Here is a 14656-nt window from a genome sequence, read left to right on the forward strand (position 1 = left end):
TGGTCAAATTAAAGATAAATTTTGTATTTACTTTTTTTTCAAGAAACGTCGTTAGCTATGTACATGAAATTTCAAATGGACGTAAAAATGAAATATGTATGTATTTCAGCAAGCCATTCAGCTGTTCCGAAATTATGATGTCCCGATGAACATTATTGAAGTTCGTTTGTGGACAATATTCAGGCTTATTGCAAAGTGGCCCGCAGCAGAAAAACTGTACCTTATTTCGCTAAAAAAAATGCAATTTCTCTGTGGTTGTTTCGAGCTCTTGGGTTTTGCTTTCGTATGCTTTGGCAGTCTACTTCAGAACACATTTGATATTGCTGAATACAATATGTTTCCACTATGTCGATTCTATGTTATTCAGTATCGTAATTTCCACACTTCTTCATTGAAACAATATGCAAAATGATACTACATTTTGTATAATACCAATTAGATGAACATACAAATAAATAAATACACATGATTTCATGGCCATCTACGATGTAAAAATACGTGAGGACATTTTTATCTAACTTAAACTTTCAGATTACGAACATGCGGTAACACAATTTAGTTCTAGTACTTCAAGATAAAAGAATAATAGAACATTACCTCCTCAGTTGTGGAACAGACGATTCTCACCGGTCCCATGGTGTAATGGTTAGCACTCAGGACTCTGAATCCTGCGATCCGAGTTCAAGTCTCGGTGGGACCTTCGATGTTACTTTTTTTTCTACAGAGGAAAATTATTTGAGACGAATACTTTTTTCACTTCCAATGAAAATTTGTTGTTAACTGGTTCCCTGCCAGCGGTCACATATGGATGGGTTAAACAGTGGCTTTTATTATAATAACTCATCGTTACGCGTACGTGATGGACGTTTTTAGTCATATGATGAATGTGGACCAGTTTAGAGGGAATTTGTTCTACCTCTTCATGATTTTCTGGCGATGGTCTGGAGGGACTGAAGCCCATTTTAGTGAATCGATAGTGATGGTGCGTACGTGTGGTTGATGCGCTATGCCCCGGAGGAGATAATGACCACTATATATGTTTGTAATTAGGTTGTTGTGAATGCAAATACATAGTCTATCTTAATTGGGTACTATAATATACAGCTTCGTAGTTAGAATAATGCGGATGCGTGGTGGAAATTATACGGCCTCCATGAAATTACATAATTTATCTCATTTTTCAATTTCTCTATTCCGGCGCCCCCAAAAAAACTCAGGGCCCATGCTCTTCCCCTCTCTCAACGGACCAGAGAATTCCGAAAAAATCATGAGCTCTGGTTACGTATCACCCATGAGAACCTGGTATGTGAGCACATGCAGCTTTTTGGTATTCATGGCAAAGTGAGAAAAACTCAGTAAAAGACGCCGTTTCTGTCGCTAGTAAAGTTCTAATTATCGCAAAAATCGATATTTCGGCAACGATTTATTCCCTGCTTCGGTGTAAGCTTTATTCAAACCTTGCAATTTGCACATTTCGGGAACAACTTTTCCGAAAGATTGGACTTTGGGATAATTCAAACTTTACTAGCGATTGAAACGGTATCTTTTGTTGAATTTCTTTCTTTATCTATATCGAAGGAAATACATATAACTGATAAAAAGATCGTTAGGAATTGACGCTTTAGGGTAATGCTTTTCTAGGACGCAGTGCGACCTCCCTTAAAAATATTGCTAATATATTGTATTCAAATTTAATTTTACTCCCGTGTACAAACAATCTAAATCTAATCTATCTAAGAACCTAAATCTAATCTTTCAGTATGTTTTCTAATTAGACGAATTATTAAACTTCATCACTTTGATAAATACATAATAAGTCTATGTTACATATCAGCAACATAAATCGTATATTTTAGAAGCAAGAACTTTTACTTACATGTCTTTCTTGATTTAAAGTGACCTCCATATCTTTCGTTTGCTGTCGAGGGCTCCATGGTGGATCAACTACTGGCAAGCTTTCAATTCCAATTTTAGGCGAAGGAAGAGTAAATTCTATTCCTGGGGGTGGAACCTTGAAGGACACGTGAGCTCCATCCTCCATCCGAGGCCACACTTGAAATCTGCATTTCCACAAAACTTGATATCTGAATTGAAAAGAGAATACAAAGAAATTTTGGCATCACAATAGATCAATAAAAAAAGGGACATGGCAACGACATCGAATTATAGTCTATGATAATTGATTGACCTGCACTATACTGTATTCTAAACTAAAAATCATTCAAAAAGATAATTTGAAAGTCGTTTGAAACTTTTCTAATGCTTATGTAATATTATCTTTTCAATTAATTCAGTTAATCAGATTATAAAATACAGGTACGCGCAATCTTTAAAGTATTGAGTATATTTACAATACCAGAAGTGATTTTCCACTCGCTGCTGGGCAATAGTTAATTGTGGAAAGACACGCTAAGGGTTTGAAAATCCTTCGGCTTACTGGACCAGCTACCAGAAACCCGACTCCAAAAATAGTTTTACCATTAGTATTTGACATTCGTGGTTGATTCGCGGTGTCAAATGAAGACATTAAAAATAACAAAAGAGATACTGAAAGATTCGATTCAGAGGCTGAAAGATATATGTTCAGTCCCTACCGAGAATTTCGAAATTATCCCAATAAAACTAATAAGGAACTTTGCTCAGAAGAGGACCCCCCAAAAAGTGTCAAAAAAGTTGTAAGAAAGCCACTCCGCCAATCATGTAGTCTAATCTTTTATAAGAAATTGTCCAGGGGTTCTTCTGATACCAAGAGAGGGAGGCTGAATGCGTACCCACTATCGCTTTTAAACTTTCTTTGAAGTTTACACCGTACGTGATTGTGAAGTTGTTGGAAACGTGCATATTAGAGAAGTTATTGCCTTAATTTGGAAGCGGAAGAAATGGGTGCTAATATTAGTAAAAATGTTGAAACTAGCAATCCTTCTATGGAACTTTTTGGCATTTAAATACAATAGGATAAATGTTGCAGTCGATAATTTATAATGGATTGCTCCTGGTTGTTAAAGGCCTGGGAGGGCTATCACGTTGGCAGAATGATAGTAGGTCAACCACTGACGCCAACAAACCGCTTACTTCCTTGGGGGAAAATACAATTCCCGAAAATAGTATTACCAATAAATATTGCATGGTTGTGACGCTAGATGTGAAGAGAGCCTAATTAAAAGATCCCAAGGACAATTTTATTATTGTGTACCGTGCCGTGGTTGGTATCGCTGAGGATTTTATATTGGGAATTATAAGGAAACTGATGTATAATGTACAATAGTGCATTCAATTTTCAGGTTTCGTATAATATTGAACACAGAAAGCCCGCGGTCTTCGTAAAACTTATTTACACTGAGGTGGTCAGCTTCATCTTGATCTATTCAGCACAAACTTGGGGATGTAAGAAACCAAGTGTGGTCTACAAATCAGCTGATATAGCGTTCGTCATCGTGGGGATGGTCTTAACTGTCTTATTACCAGATGAGACGGCGAGAACATATACCATAAACTCTACATAGCAAATGGAAACGCCAGAAAGGGGAAATCTATAAGTGAATGCTTCACTGAAGTACTGAATGTACCCAGAATAGTGAAGACAAGTAGTTCACGAAAAATCAGCATTTGCACATTCAAATAAAATTACCAGGCAAGAGCAAAATAATTCCGTCCCGTTTAATTTTCTGTTTTTTTCTGGGGATTCCTAGTAGTTTTACTTGAAACAGTAGATACAGGCTATATTGACGTTGACAGCCGTTGAAAACATAGCGTTAGCACAATTTCAAGGACTTCTCTATATCAGAAATTTACTAAAAAGCAATTGCACATTCCCGGACCAAGACCGTTACCAGGGAAAATCATTTGAATCAGGATGTGGGTGATGCTGTAAATGCTGGTTATTGTTTTAATATGTCGTCTTTCCAGCCTCCTGAAGCAAAGCTTACACATTGTTATTTAAGAGATTCTTTACTACTTTACATTGACAATTTTGCCTAAAATAACCCATGTGTTGTCTTTATGTACGAGGAATCTCAGTACGACCCATGTGACATAATTATGGCGGAGAACTGATGTTCCCTGTTTTCTCTGTGAATAGAGATTTCTCATTGGCGCCTCCTGTGCGTCGGCTCGACACTTTTATGGATGGCATACTTTTAAGAAGATTGCTTTCGAACGGAATTCATAAGCAGAGCAGAATGACAGTGAAATGTTACAGGGTTACAGCACAGAAATGAAGCTATCAATGAATGTGGCAGTTTCGACTAGTTCAAGACTAGCAGGTTTTAATTCTTTAGGCGGGACCCATTATGGAAACGGGAGGCAACAGAGATTGTAAAAAATGTGACTTAGAGTGTTTACCAATGCAGTTTCAATAGACTCACCGTGTTAGAAAATAACTATATGTTTTTTCACGCCGAAATGGTAGTTTCACCTGCCCAATTACTATATCGGGTGAAAAAACCCACTTCGGAACGCTCATTTATTAATTATAATGGTTTAAAAATTGAATTCTCCCAAGGCGGAAAATAAAACGCGGTGATTGACTCACACTTCTTGTGACGTTATGGAACGAAGAATTTTAATCTTATTTAGCGTACGGGTTGGTGTTTGTTACTTGTTACTTTTGAAGAAACCAATCAGTTTTTAACAAAAAAATAGGAAGTTGTAGCGCGATAGAACAATCCTCCAATTTACCTTACGTTCCGGTAGTAATAGTAACAGGTTGCATAGTAAATTCTAGTAAGTACAAGTACGAAAACAAAGGTAGCTAAACGAAAAGTTCAATATTTTGTTTACCACATATTATTTAAAGTTGAAATTAATGTCCATGTTTTTTTTTACAGTTGGTAGGTAAGTTTCAAAAAGAACTAGGTGTTTTTCCTTATACTGTAAATATTTTTATTTTTTCCTCTCGCATACAATTGTTTCGGAGACCACGTGCCTCGTTTCTCAGTGCTAGTACCTAATTAGGTAGGTAATTAGGTACTAGCACTGAGGAAGGAAGGAAAGAAAACACCTAGTTCTTTTCTTAACTATTATTTATACTTAGTAAAAGAATAGCGTTGTAATGTTGATTAGTAACTGTCTCCGACGATTGCTTTACTCATATCTTCCATTTTACAAGTAATAGAAATTAAATTAATGCGAATCTTCGCCATATTGTTGTATAGTTGATTTACATGCTCCAGTGTAAAAGTTATAGAGACAATGCAGTGGGGGGAGTACAGTTAATGTACAAAGACAAAGTTTACAGGGTTTTGGCGGAAATGATGCCCAAACACAGGTGCACAAGTAATTTCACTCGCATCTTTACCTGGGCCGCGATAAAATGCAAGTTCCTGGAATATGCACAGATTGCAAAAAAATTAACTTGCATTGAGCGGTATTCGAACCTTAGGCCGGGTGAATATTCTGCGGAATCAACTGAATCATGACAAATGAGTAATACTGACACAAAATTCTAACGCTCATACTGAAATGATCCTCAAAATTTAAACTTGACTCCAAAGAAATTGAATTTAGTCGGGTGATGGCTGTCTACTTTTTACGAATATTTTCTTTTGGGACAGCAAAAAAAAGCTTTCAGCAGGGTTTTATGGAATTAAAGGGCACCAAACAGTATTTCACCGTCCTTCTTGACATTTCACATGCGAAATTAAATTTCGCGTTTTGAGGTGTTAATGAGCAACTACCAGTTGCCGGTCTCCTGAAGTTTCTTATCGGTTGAAATTAAAATGCCTATTTCTAAAACGAGTTTTGACAGTTTTATTAGATTGCAGATATATTCCGGAGCACATAACGATGAAATCTATGAGTGATAACGTGACCGTCAGATTGCGGTTAAAATCTGACTCAATAGGTTGCGTTTGGCGGATCACTTAATCCGTATGGATGAGGATGATCCCACCCGAAAAGTCTATAAGGGCAATATCTATGGTAGGAAAAGAAGACGAGGGAGACCCTGCCTAAGATGGAACGATGGCGTAGGCCAGGACGCCAGGTAACTTTTTGGGATATCGAATTGGTGGACCTCGGCGCAAAACCGGGATGTCTCGAGTTCCTTGTTAAGGTAGGCCTAGACTGGATACCGGCTGTTGCGCCGTTGATGATGGTGATTAGATTGTACCATAGGAATGAATTCCGCCATTAGTGAAAATAAGACGGGCAACCTATTACAAGAAATTCAAATTCAAATAAAACCCACAATGACAATTTAGTTTGGGTCGAAACAGAGGTTGTTGATAAACTAATGATATCCAGACTCAAGTTGCTAGAACTGGTTCCTGCAAGAATTTGTACTAGTATGAAGAAAGACTGTAGATTAACACTAGAAGAAGCAGCTTCATTGATTTGATCGATCCTTTTATCATTGAAATTTCTATGCCGGGCCCCGGGAAATCCCTTTCCATCCCCTTTCGTCCCCCTTTCGGCAGATCTAAAAGTATGACTTTGTATGGAGTTTGGGGGGGGGGGGATTGGAGACTCCCTTTACAATTACAAACGAATAGAAAGCGTGCATTTTTGTTCTGCTGAAGATAGCCATGTGATTTATCAAAGGAAAGGTTTCAAATAGTACTTTATGAATCACTGATATTATCATATTTACTACGAAGCGAAATGTGTTGAAGTGTGGGCTTATTTTCAGAAACTAGACAACCGGGAATTCTTGAAAAATTGTGGGGTAGCTATGTAAAATCAAGGCCTCAAAATACATCCCATTTCATTATCTGTTGAAAGACAATACATAATTGATGACTCATAAGGCTACCTTAAGTTAAATTGGTAGCAATATACAACACAACTTCTTTTATTATATTCTGTGGAATCATTCATGTTATATATAAGAGATTACTTATCTTGAAAAACTCATTAAGTGAGTATCCAGAACTACAAAAACCCAACTCTTTGAATTAAAATATGTAATTACCTTAGAATAGCCCCAATTTTTATATTGGGATCTTTATGCTTCAAGGCTCGCATCATTATATCCGACGCAAAATTTGGTGCTTTTACAGAACCCAAGATAAATAATGATGCTGAAACAGCAGCAGTCTCCTGTAATTAGAAATTGGGAGTTGTTGCGTTGACTGCTTTAAATTACATGAAAATAATCATAATACGATAAAAAAGGCCTAAATTAAAATTATTAATTATTATTTATTTATTGTAATACGGAAGGCATTCCAAATTACCTGATTCGTTTCCAATAGTAATTCCCAGGCAGCTGGTAGAGCTTCAGTGAATAGATCTTCATTTAGAATTACCGCACCCTTCACCAAAGTCGCCATTGGGAAATGAAATATCTCTCGAACGTGATTTTTAACATATTTCAATATGGGAGGGAGATCTTTCTTCTTGGTTTCGGATTCTTGTTTTATATTTTTTGCTATTTTTTCAGCAAATTCACTGTCTGGGTCATCATGTAATAATCTATGGGAAAAGTATAAACAAAAGTTGCTTAATTGTGTGCTACTGCAAATGTATGCAAAACAACTAACTCGCTAAATTTTATATGTTCTTGGATATAATACGTAGCAGACAACAGCTAGCATCACTGCTCATTTTGGTAAATAAAGGTAACTTTATGAATCTAAGCCACATGAACCCGTGTCCGCCATTGCGCTTCCCTGGCCATGGGAACAGGCATTAGATTAGACTTTTATCGCATGCTATCTCAAATATCATCTATCACCTCAAATAATTAATTGAAGTCTGCAATAAATTTAAAAAAATACCGAATATGGAATGGAAAGAGGTTGCGGCAGGTTGGACAGGGGACTTGACAAAGAGAGAAACATTCAACCATCCCTGAACCGCAAACATTCGGGAGAAATGAACTGAGTTAACCAACAAATGATGGTATCAACCCTTTCAGATAAGACACCAAGGTTGGCTCAAATTGGGTTTCTGTGACTGTACCATACTAAACTAGAATCATTCATTTCCTCGGCTTATGTATCTTATGTACGGTTGGCATCCTCCGGACGTTTTCATTTGAAATTCGTTTCACATATTATGTATGCTCAGAAAGACAGCAAGTTTAGCTATTATCCTACAAACGCATGCTTTGGCATTCCAGGAAAAATGAATTTAATTGTTGATAGATGTATCAGTGATCAATTGATGGAAAGGATCACAGGCGACACTGGGATCTAATACACGGCTAGCACAAATCCTGTTAAACGTCTCCTGTATTTTAACATTAACAGCTCTGCTATCGAATCCTACCTCCACCTCCGCGCGGTAACCACTGGGTGTTTTGCTATCAAAGTAGCAGACGGGGGAAGATGAAGGCAAGCGTTCCGTGCCTTAAAACGGAAAAAACTATCCAGACCGGCCCTCTTGGTAGCGAGTTGAGCTAAGCCCTGACAACGCTTTCTCAGAAAATATCAACGTGTCCAGGAACCCAGGATACAACCTCGGATTAGACGGATCAAACGGCAGTACCTTCGGCAACACAAAATGAACTATCCTTTTTCGAACGGGTGCACTCCGGGATCTTCTTCAGGACTTACAGCACTGACGAAAGGGACAAGTGGTTCCTCAAATATCGGTATTCGCAAGGTTAATAAATAATACTAGCGAAAAGCAGATGCAAGTTTTAATTATTTCAAATTCTACAGGAAGTATTCCGTAACAACATTTGTAAATGATTGCGCACCTTACACAATGTTTACCAACGGGAAAGAACGAAGAAGCAGGGAATTCAATGTCACTTTTGTCATAAACAACACATTTAGACGGCTGATAGCTGATTTCATCGATTAATGAACGAATTTACATAATCCGAACTGCTCCATAGAGGCATAAGAGGACGGCAGAGCCTCCATAATGTAACAAACAATAATGGTTAAGACTCATCGAATTCGCCAGCAGCAAAAATTTTGTGATAGGCTCCATTTGCTTCTCCCATAAGAATATACATAAAATGGAATGGACATCACCAGGCAGGCAGATATTCAATCAAATCGACCACGTCCTCGTGGAAAATGGAGCTGGACGTAAGGACGATACTAGGTGCTAACCGTGATTCGGACTATTTTCTGGTTAGAGGAAAATATCACTGCCAATTGCCAAAAACAACCCCAGCCGCAAGAGCTCCTAAAATCAAAGTGAAAAAGATGAAAGACGACACGGTCAAAGTGGGTTACATGCCCACAATCAAGGCATATTTCGACGTACTACCTCATGTTAGTCCTAAGGGAACTACTGACCAAATGTGGTGAACAATTAGGGATGGTATTTAAAGTGCAGTTAAAAACACCCTTGGGCATGCAGGAGAGAGGAACCGTAACGAATGGCTCAGTGAGACCTGCTTGGAAATTATGATAGGTTTTAAACCGCGAAACACGCTCTGTAGAGATATGAATGGCAATATCATCAGCGCCGCGACTCTTGAACTCAACGATGACATATTTCCACCCTTTTGTCATTCCGGATGACCCAAAGAGCGGACACATGCCCACACCCTCGACTTTGTACGAATAAGAGGCAACTTAGTTTAAATTAAAATCACATAAAGCTCCCGGAATCAATGACGTCCTAGCCGAGCTCTTAAAGGAGTCGAACATACAAACTAATCAGCAGAATCTGGACAACCAAACAAACACTTGACGACTGGAAGAAAAGTGTAATTTATCCAATGTACAGAAAGGGTGATCGTCTGCGTTACCAAAACTGAAAGGGGATCTCATTGCCGTGCCGGTGCTACAAGGTGCTGACGAATATAATCGAACGACTACTGAAAGAGTATACAGACAACATCATCGGGGGATACCAAGGTGGCTTCAGATCCAGACAATCGACAAAGGACCCTATATTCGCAGTTAAGCAGGTGCTTAAAAAGTGCTGGTATTCCCAGCATCGACGTGCCCCAACTGTTCGTTGACTTCTGTCAGGCGTACAATAGTGTAAATTATAATGCTCTATATAGAATAATGATTGAGCTAAAAGTCTCACCGAAGCTAGTACCTCTAGTGAAAGCCACAATAGTTAACAATGAGGGCCAAGTAAAAATTAAAAATGAACTGGGGATGGTCTCGCCGTCACTGTCTTTAACTTGGTACTTGAATACGTCGTCAGGAAGATGGCTTCAGTTAATACCAGAGGCATTTTACTGATGAAATCCGCAAACTCGTGAATATTCTTGTCCGATCAATGATTCGTGCGAAGGAAATGTTCGAGCAGTTTGAGTCAGCAACGAGTGAAGTTGGGCTCAGGATCAACGAATTTAAAACAAAATACATGACCCAAACTCGAAAGACGACTGCATAATTTCGAACAGGTGGACCAATTCATCTACCTAGGAACAATAGTCTCGAAGGACGAAAACGAAAAACACGAAGCCAAAGGCGCATTACTACAGCTAATAAAGCATTTTATGCGGTCTTCCCCATCGAGATCGAAAAAAGTACACGGATGCAATAAAATATGTATCTACAAGAAATTAATCTGTCCCGTGCTGTTTTACGGATGCGAGACGTGCACCTTAACACATATGTCGAAAAAGCAGATCAATATCTTCTAGAGAAAAGTCCTCCGAAAGATTTTCGGAGCCGTAAGGGAAGAAGAACATGCCTGATAGATATAATCATGAATCGTATGAGTTTTTTCAAGACCCATCGACACTTGTCAAAATCCGGAAATTGCAATGGGCTGGCCATATCGAACGAATACACAAGGGAAGAATTCCGAGGCGAATCTTGGTAGGCAGAGCCGATGGTAGCCGACCAAAAGAGAAGGAAGTGCATTCAATGTCACGGCTACTGCGTTTGTGGTAATTCACTGACTAAAATTGGACTGAACATCTAAGTCGATGGAAAACGAAACAGAAACCGACACAGAACGCAATGGCTTGTCACACTGTATAACAACTTAGAGTACTCGAATCCACCGAGGTTTAATATGCGCTCAGCAAAAGTGGTAAACTCCATTCAAACGGAGGGACCTCTACGAAATGAGACAAAGGCTAAAGAGGAATATATATAAACTGAGCAATTAAATTAATACTGTCTCAAATTATGAATCTTTTATTTGACGTGTTTAAAATTATAATTATAATGGAGTCAGGTCAAACTCTCTCAATCGAAATACTATAGCAGTGAAAGAGATAGTTTTTCTTGGTCCCTATGCAATTTCCACGTAATTTTCTAGTGAGGATTATTGTAATTTTTTGACCGGGTACAATCTGTTGAACAAAAACTAATGATTTGCCTAGTATTTTCAGAAGATAGAAGATACTTATTAAGTTGTTAGACGGCTTCCAATTTCATAAACTGTGAACAAAGCACCTTTTTTCTCAATGAAATCTAAGCGTCGGAAAATGTTAAATACATAAATCAGGTGAACAACTTAACTTACCTTTCTTTCCTAGCCGATAAGCTATCTTTTCGCTTTGAGGGTGATGTCTGCGCGGAGCTCTGCTCAGATACTTTTCTAGTCGAGCGAGGTCGTTGTTCCCTGGTTTTCGTGAAGCGAGTTTCGTGAGATATTTCCTCAGCGTTTAGTATGAATCCAAATTCTTCACCATAAATCTGTTAAATGATATTTCATGATTCGCATATGAATTTGTTTTAGTTCACAATATGAAAGAGTTCGTAATATGTATAATATTTATAAATAACTTAAAACTTAAAAAAAAGTGAATTTCACTGCCTCCTGTGAGGATTGAACTCACGACCCCTGGTTTACGAGACCAGTGCTCTACCACTGAGCTAAAGAGGCCGACGAATTTCGATTGCCAGAAAGAACATTTATATACAGAAGTAGTAACAGCAAGAATTGAATTGGAAAACTTCATATAACAGTAAAATGGTTTCGCATTTGCTTCGATCAGGATAAACGTGAATGTGCGTTCACTTAGGATTTATCCATTTATAAGAATATTTCGGTACAGGATAATTTCATTCGTAGGCGGTGGTGTATATGAATTTGATATGCCAAATTGTTCACTTTAACGTGATAGTCATATTGTCTCAGGGTACAGTAAATTCACATGAAAAAGACAACTTTGATTTACTATAACTTTTTCAAATTCAACTTCCACTCGAAGGTCTGCGGTTTGAATTTTCTATAATTCAGATAAAATTGGTGCCGATAGCGTTTAGAGGGTGGATTATAAACAATTTATCTTTCATAGCTCCAACTTCCATAACTCGAACAAAAAGTTGAGTTTCAATCAACAAGTCGAATAATTTGGGGATTTCCCTGATTGAATCTTTCATTTACTTGGAGCACAATTGTTTTTCAAAGTCCACACCACAGTAGATCTACTATAGGCAGTACCCTTACAAAAATGACCCCATTTGCAAATGTGCTTGTAGAAGCTTATCTATACACATCAGAGACGCTAAACAAGGAAAAGGCATAATCTTCGTCAAATCGTATTGGTAAGAGAGAGATCGGTGAGCTTTTGCTATTCTGGTACAACTGCTGTGCTCACTCATATAGCAAAAAGTTGTTTCAGGTATTCACTTATACATAAGCAAATATTTGCCGATCTCACCAATACATTGGCAAGTCCGGGCGGTATGTCAAACACAGCTGATCGGGTTTTCGGTACATCTCGCTCATGCTCAAGGGCAAAACAATTTGAAATCGTGTGTACTCGCACTGATTTCCCCCCTTGAGGGGCAAGGGGGAGTGAGGTAGCTGTCTAGTATCTAACTGTGGTCCACACCTAAAACCGAAAGCCCTATGACGTTGAAAATCTTAGTCGCGACTGAATGAAGTGGATGAGTACGAACAACGTACGTACTATAAGTATAAAACAGCAAAAAAAAAGTTAAATCGAATACTTGAAAATGTCAACAAAGCAGTATTCAACTGTTTTACAGAACTGGAGACTAAAATACACCCATTTCTAGGGGAATATCAAACAATGGCGCATTGGAGTTTGTGAAGGATTTGATGTACAGTGCAGTGCCAGCGAATGAACACCGCTGATTTCAATGCAACTATGAAATTTAATGCATGTATGTGATATGTATTTTTTTTTAATACGCATCAGCATATTATTTTTCCACTTCTGTACTCCCTGCTTATACTAGAAAAAGTACCGTTATGTTTTGCTTTACGTTGGAATGTGCTACCGAATAGAAAAGTAATAGAGTATCGTCGCAAGTCGCGGTTTGTAGCATTATTACGCATTGGTAAAACGGACGATATTTACTGTGCAAACGTTTGACATCATTAAGATCAATTATTAAATCAGTAGATTTCAACAGTTTTAAAGGTAAGCGGCTTGAGGATGTGTGTTTTCTTCAAGTGGTAGTAAAATCGTGTAATTGACAGTATGGACAGAAAAGCTGATATTCCAGCAGCCAAAAAAGAAGCTGTTCTTGCCCTAATTCGTGGTAAACGGTAAAATTACCGAGAAATTCGTACATTAGAAGGGTAAGCCTGAGTACAGTTTCTACATATGCAAAAAATATCCATGGAGGGAAGGGTGGCCAACCAAGTCTAAGATGGAATTGTAAGAGCAAACGCAAAATCGCGCAGACAGTATGCCGAATTGTAGATGAAAAATTGTTCGAGAATCGCAAAGCAGCTTTTAAGAAAGTCCAAACAAATTCGGAGACTGGTGGAGTCTTTTTGTTCATTCGAGTATTGAAGCGTGAATGTGTTGAACTGATCTAAAATCATATGATCCCACAAAAAAGTCAAAATTCATAACAGACGATAAACAAGTCGGGAAACCGGAAACTTGACGCTGCTAGTATAAAAGGTTTTGTGTTTCCCTATGTGAGGAGCATAACGTGGTTCTCCATTGGCTTATAGCATTGACCCGAGATATTGAAATCGCTCAGTTCTGGGCAGGTTACTGCCATTGTCATAACTGAGCGACTTAAATATCTCGAAGGGCAGGTTACTGCCATTGCCAGAACTCAGCGATTTAAATATCTCGAGTCAATGCTATCAGCCAATGGAGAACTGCGTAATGAAATTGTTTCACGCGTTAATGCAACCTGGATGAAGTGGCATTCCCCAACTGGTGTTCTTTGTGATCGACGTATCAGCGCACGTCCCAAATCTAAAATTTACTGCAATGTCGTCCGTCTGCCGCTCCCTATAGTTCTGAGTGTTGGCCGACTATAAAGGACAATGAACGGCGTCTTGCGGTAATGGGGACGAAGATTTTGCATTGCACTGATGGCGTGACACGTTTTGATTACGTCTGAAATGAGAATATTCGCGATCGATATGGGTTTGCACCGATCGTGGAAAAACTGCAAGAGAGGCGTTTTCGATGGTGTGGTCCCGTAATTCACGCTAACGAGAATTCAACAATCAGTATTGGTCAGAACATCTAAAGCAATGGTAAGTAACCAAATAGCCGGCCAAAACAATGGTGGCTTGATACGCTGGATGGGGATTTAAAGGTCTCGAGATTACATCCTGATCAGGCATTTGATAAAATAAAATGACGAAACCGATCACCACGAGCCGACGCCGCTTGTGAACTGAAGGCTGAAGAAAAAGAAAAAGATGTGAGGAGCGACGAGTGCACGACAGCTCCATTTTCTAGAAAGCGATTTAAATAAATCATTTGAAGGAAAGCCCTGTGTTGATAATGGTCAACCTCATAAGCTTCACATTCTGAGTTTAATATTATTAGCAAATGCCAACACTTTAACCAACATCAAATATAAAAAAGGACTAGGGAGAATTAGAT

At 38.4% G+C, this 14656-nt stretch overlaps 1 protein-coding gene and 2 non-coding genes across 3 annotated transcripts in view; 1 reads left to right on the forward strand and 2 right to left on the reverse strand.

Moving 5' to 3' along the window:
* Positions 1 to 14656, reverse strand: part of LOC119657889 (protein unc-80 homolog) — an 83455-nt gene that overhangs the window by 20890 nt on the left and 47909 nt on the right. The window contains exons 29-32 of the mRNA XM_038065031.1: positions 11344 to 11516; positions 7176 to 7413; positions 6911 to 7038; positions 1877 to 2084 (exon numbers count right to left, since the gene is read on the reverse strand). Of these exons, the coding sequence (XP_037920959.1) occupies positions 1877 to 2084; positions 6911 to 7038; positions 7176 to 7413; positions 11344 to 11516 (747 nt within the window). The remainder of the gene's footprint in view (positions 1 to 1876; positions 2085 to 6910; positions 7039 to 7175; positions 7414 to 11343; positions 11517 to 14656) is intronic.
* Trnaq-cug lies at positions 629 to 700 on the forward strand. The gene has a single exon. It is a non-coding gene; the product is annotated as a tRNA-Gln (tRNA).
* Trnat-cgu lies at positions 11635 to 11706 on the reverse strand. The gene has a single exon. It is a non-coding gene; the product is annotated as a tRNA-Thr (tRNA).

Source organism: Hermetia illucens, chromosome 5, assembly GCF_905115235.1.
Source record: "Hermetia illucens chromosome 5, iHerIll2.2.curated.20191125, whole genome shotgun sequence".
Taxonomy (NCBI): Eukaryota; Metazoa; Arthropoda; class Insecta; order Diptera; family Stratiomyidae; genus Hermetia; species Hermetia illucens.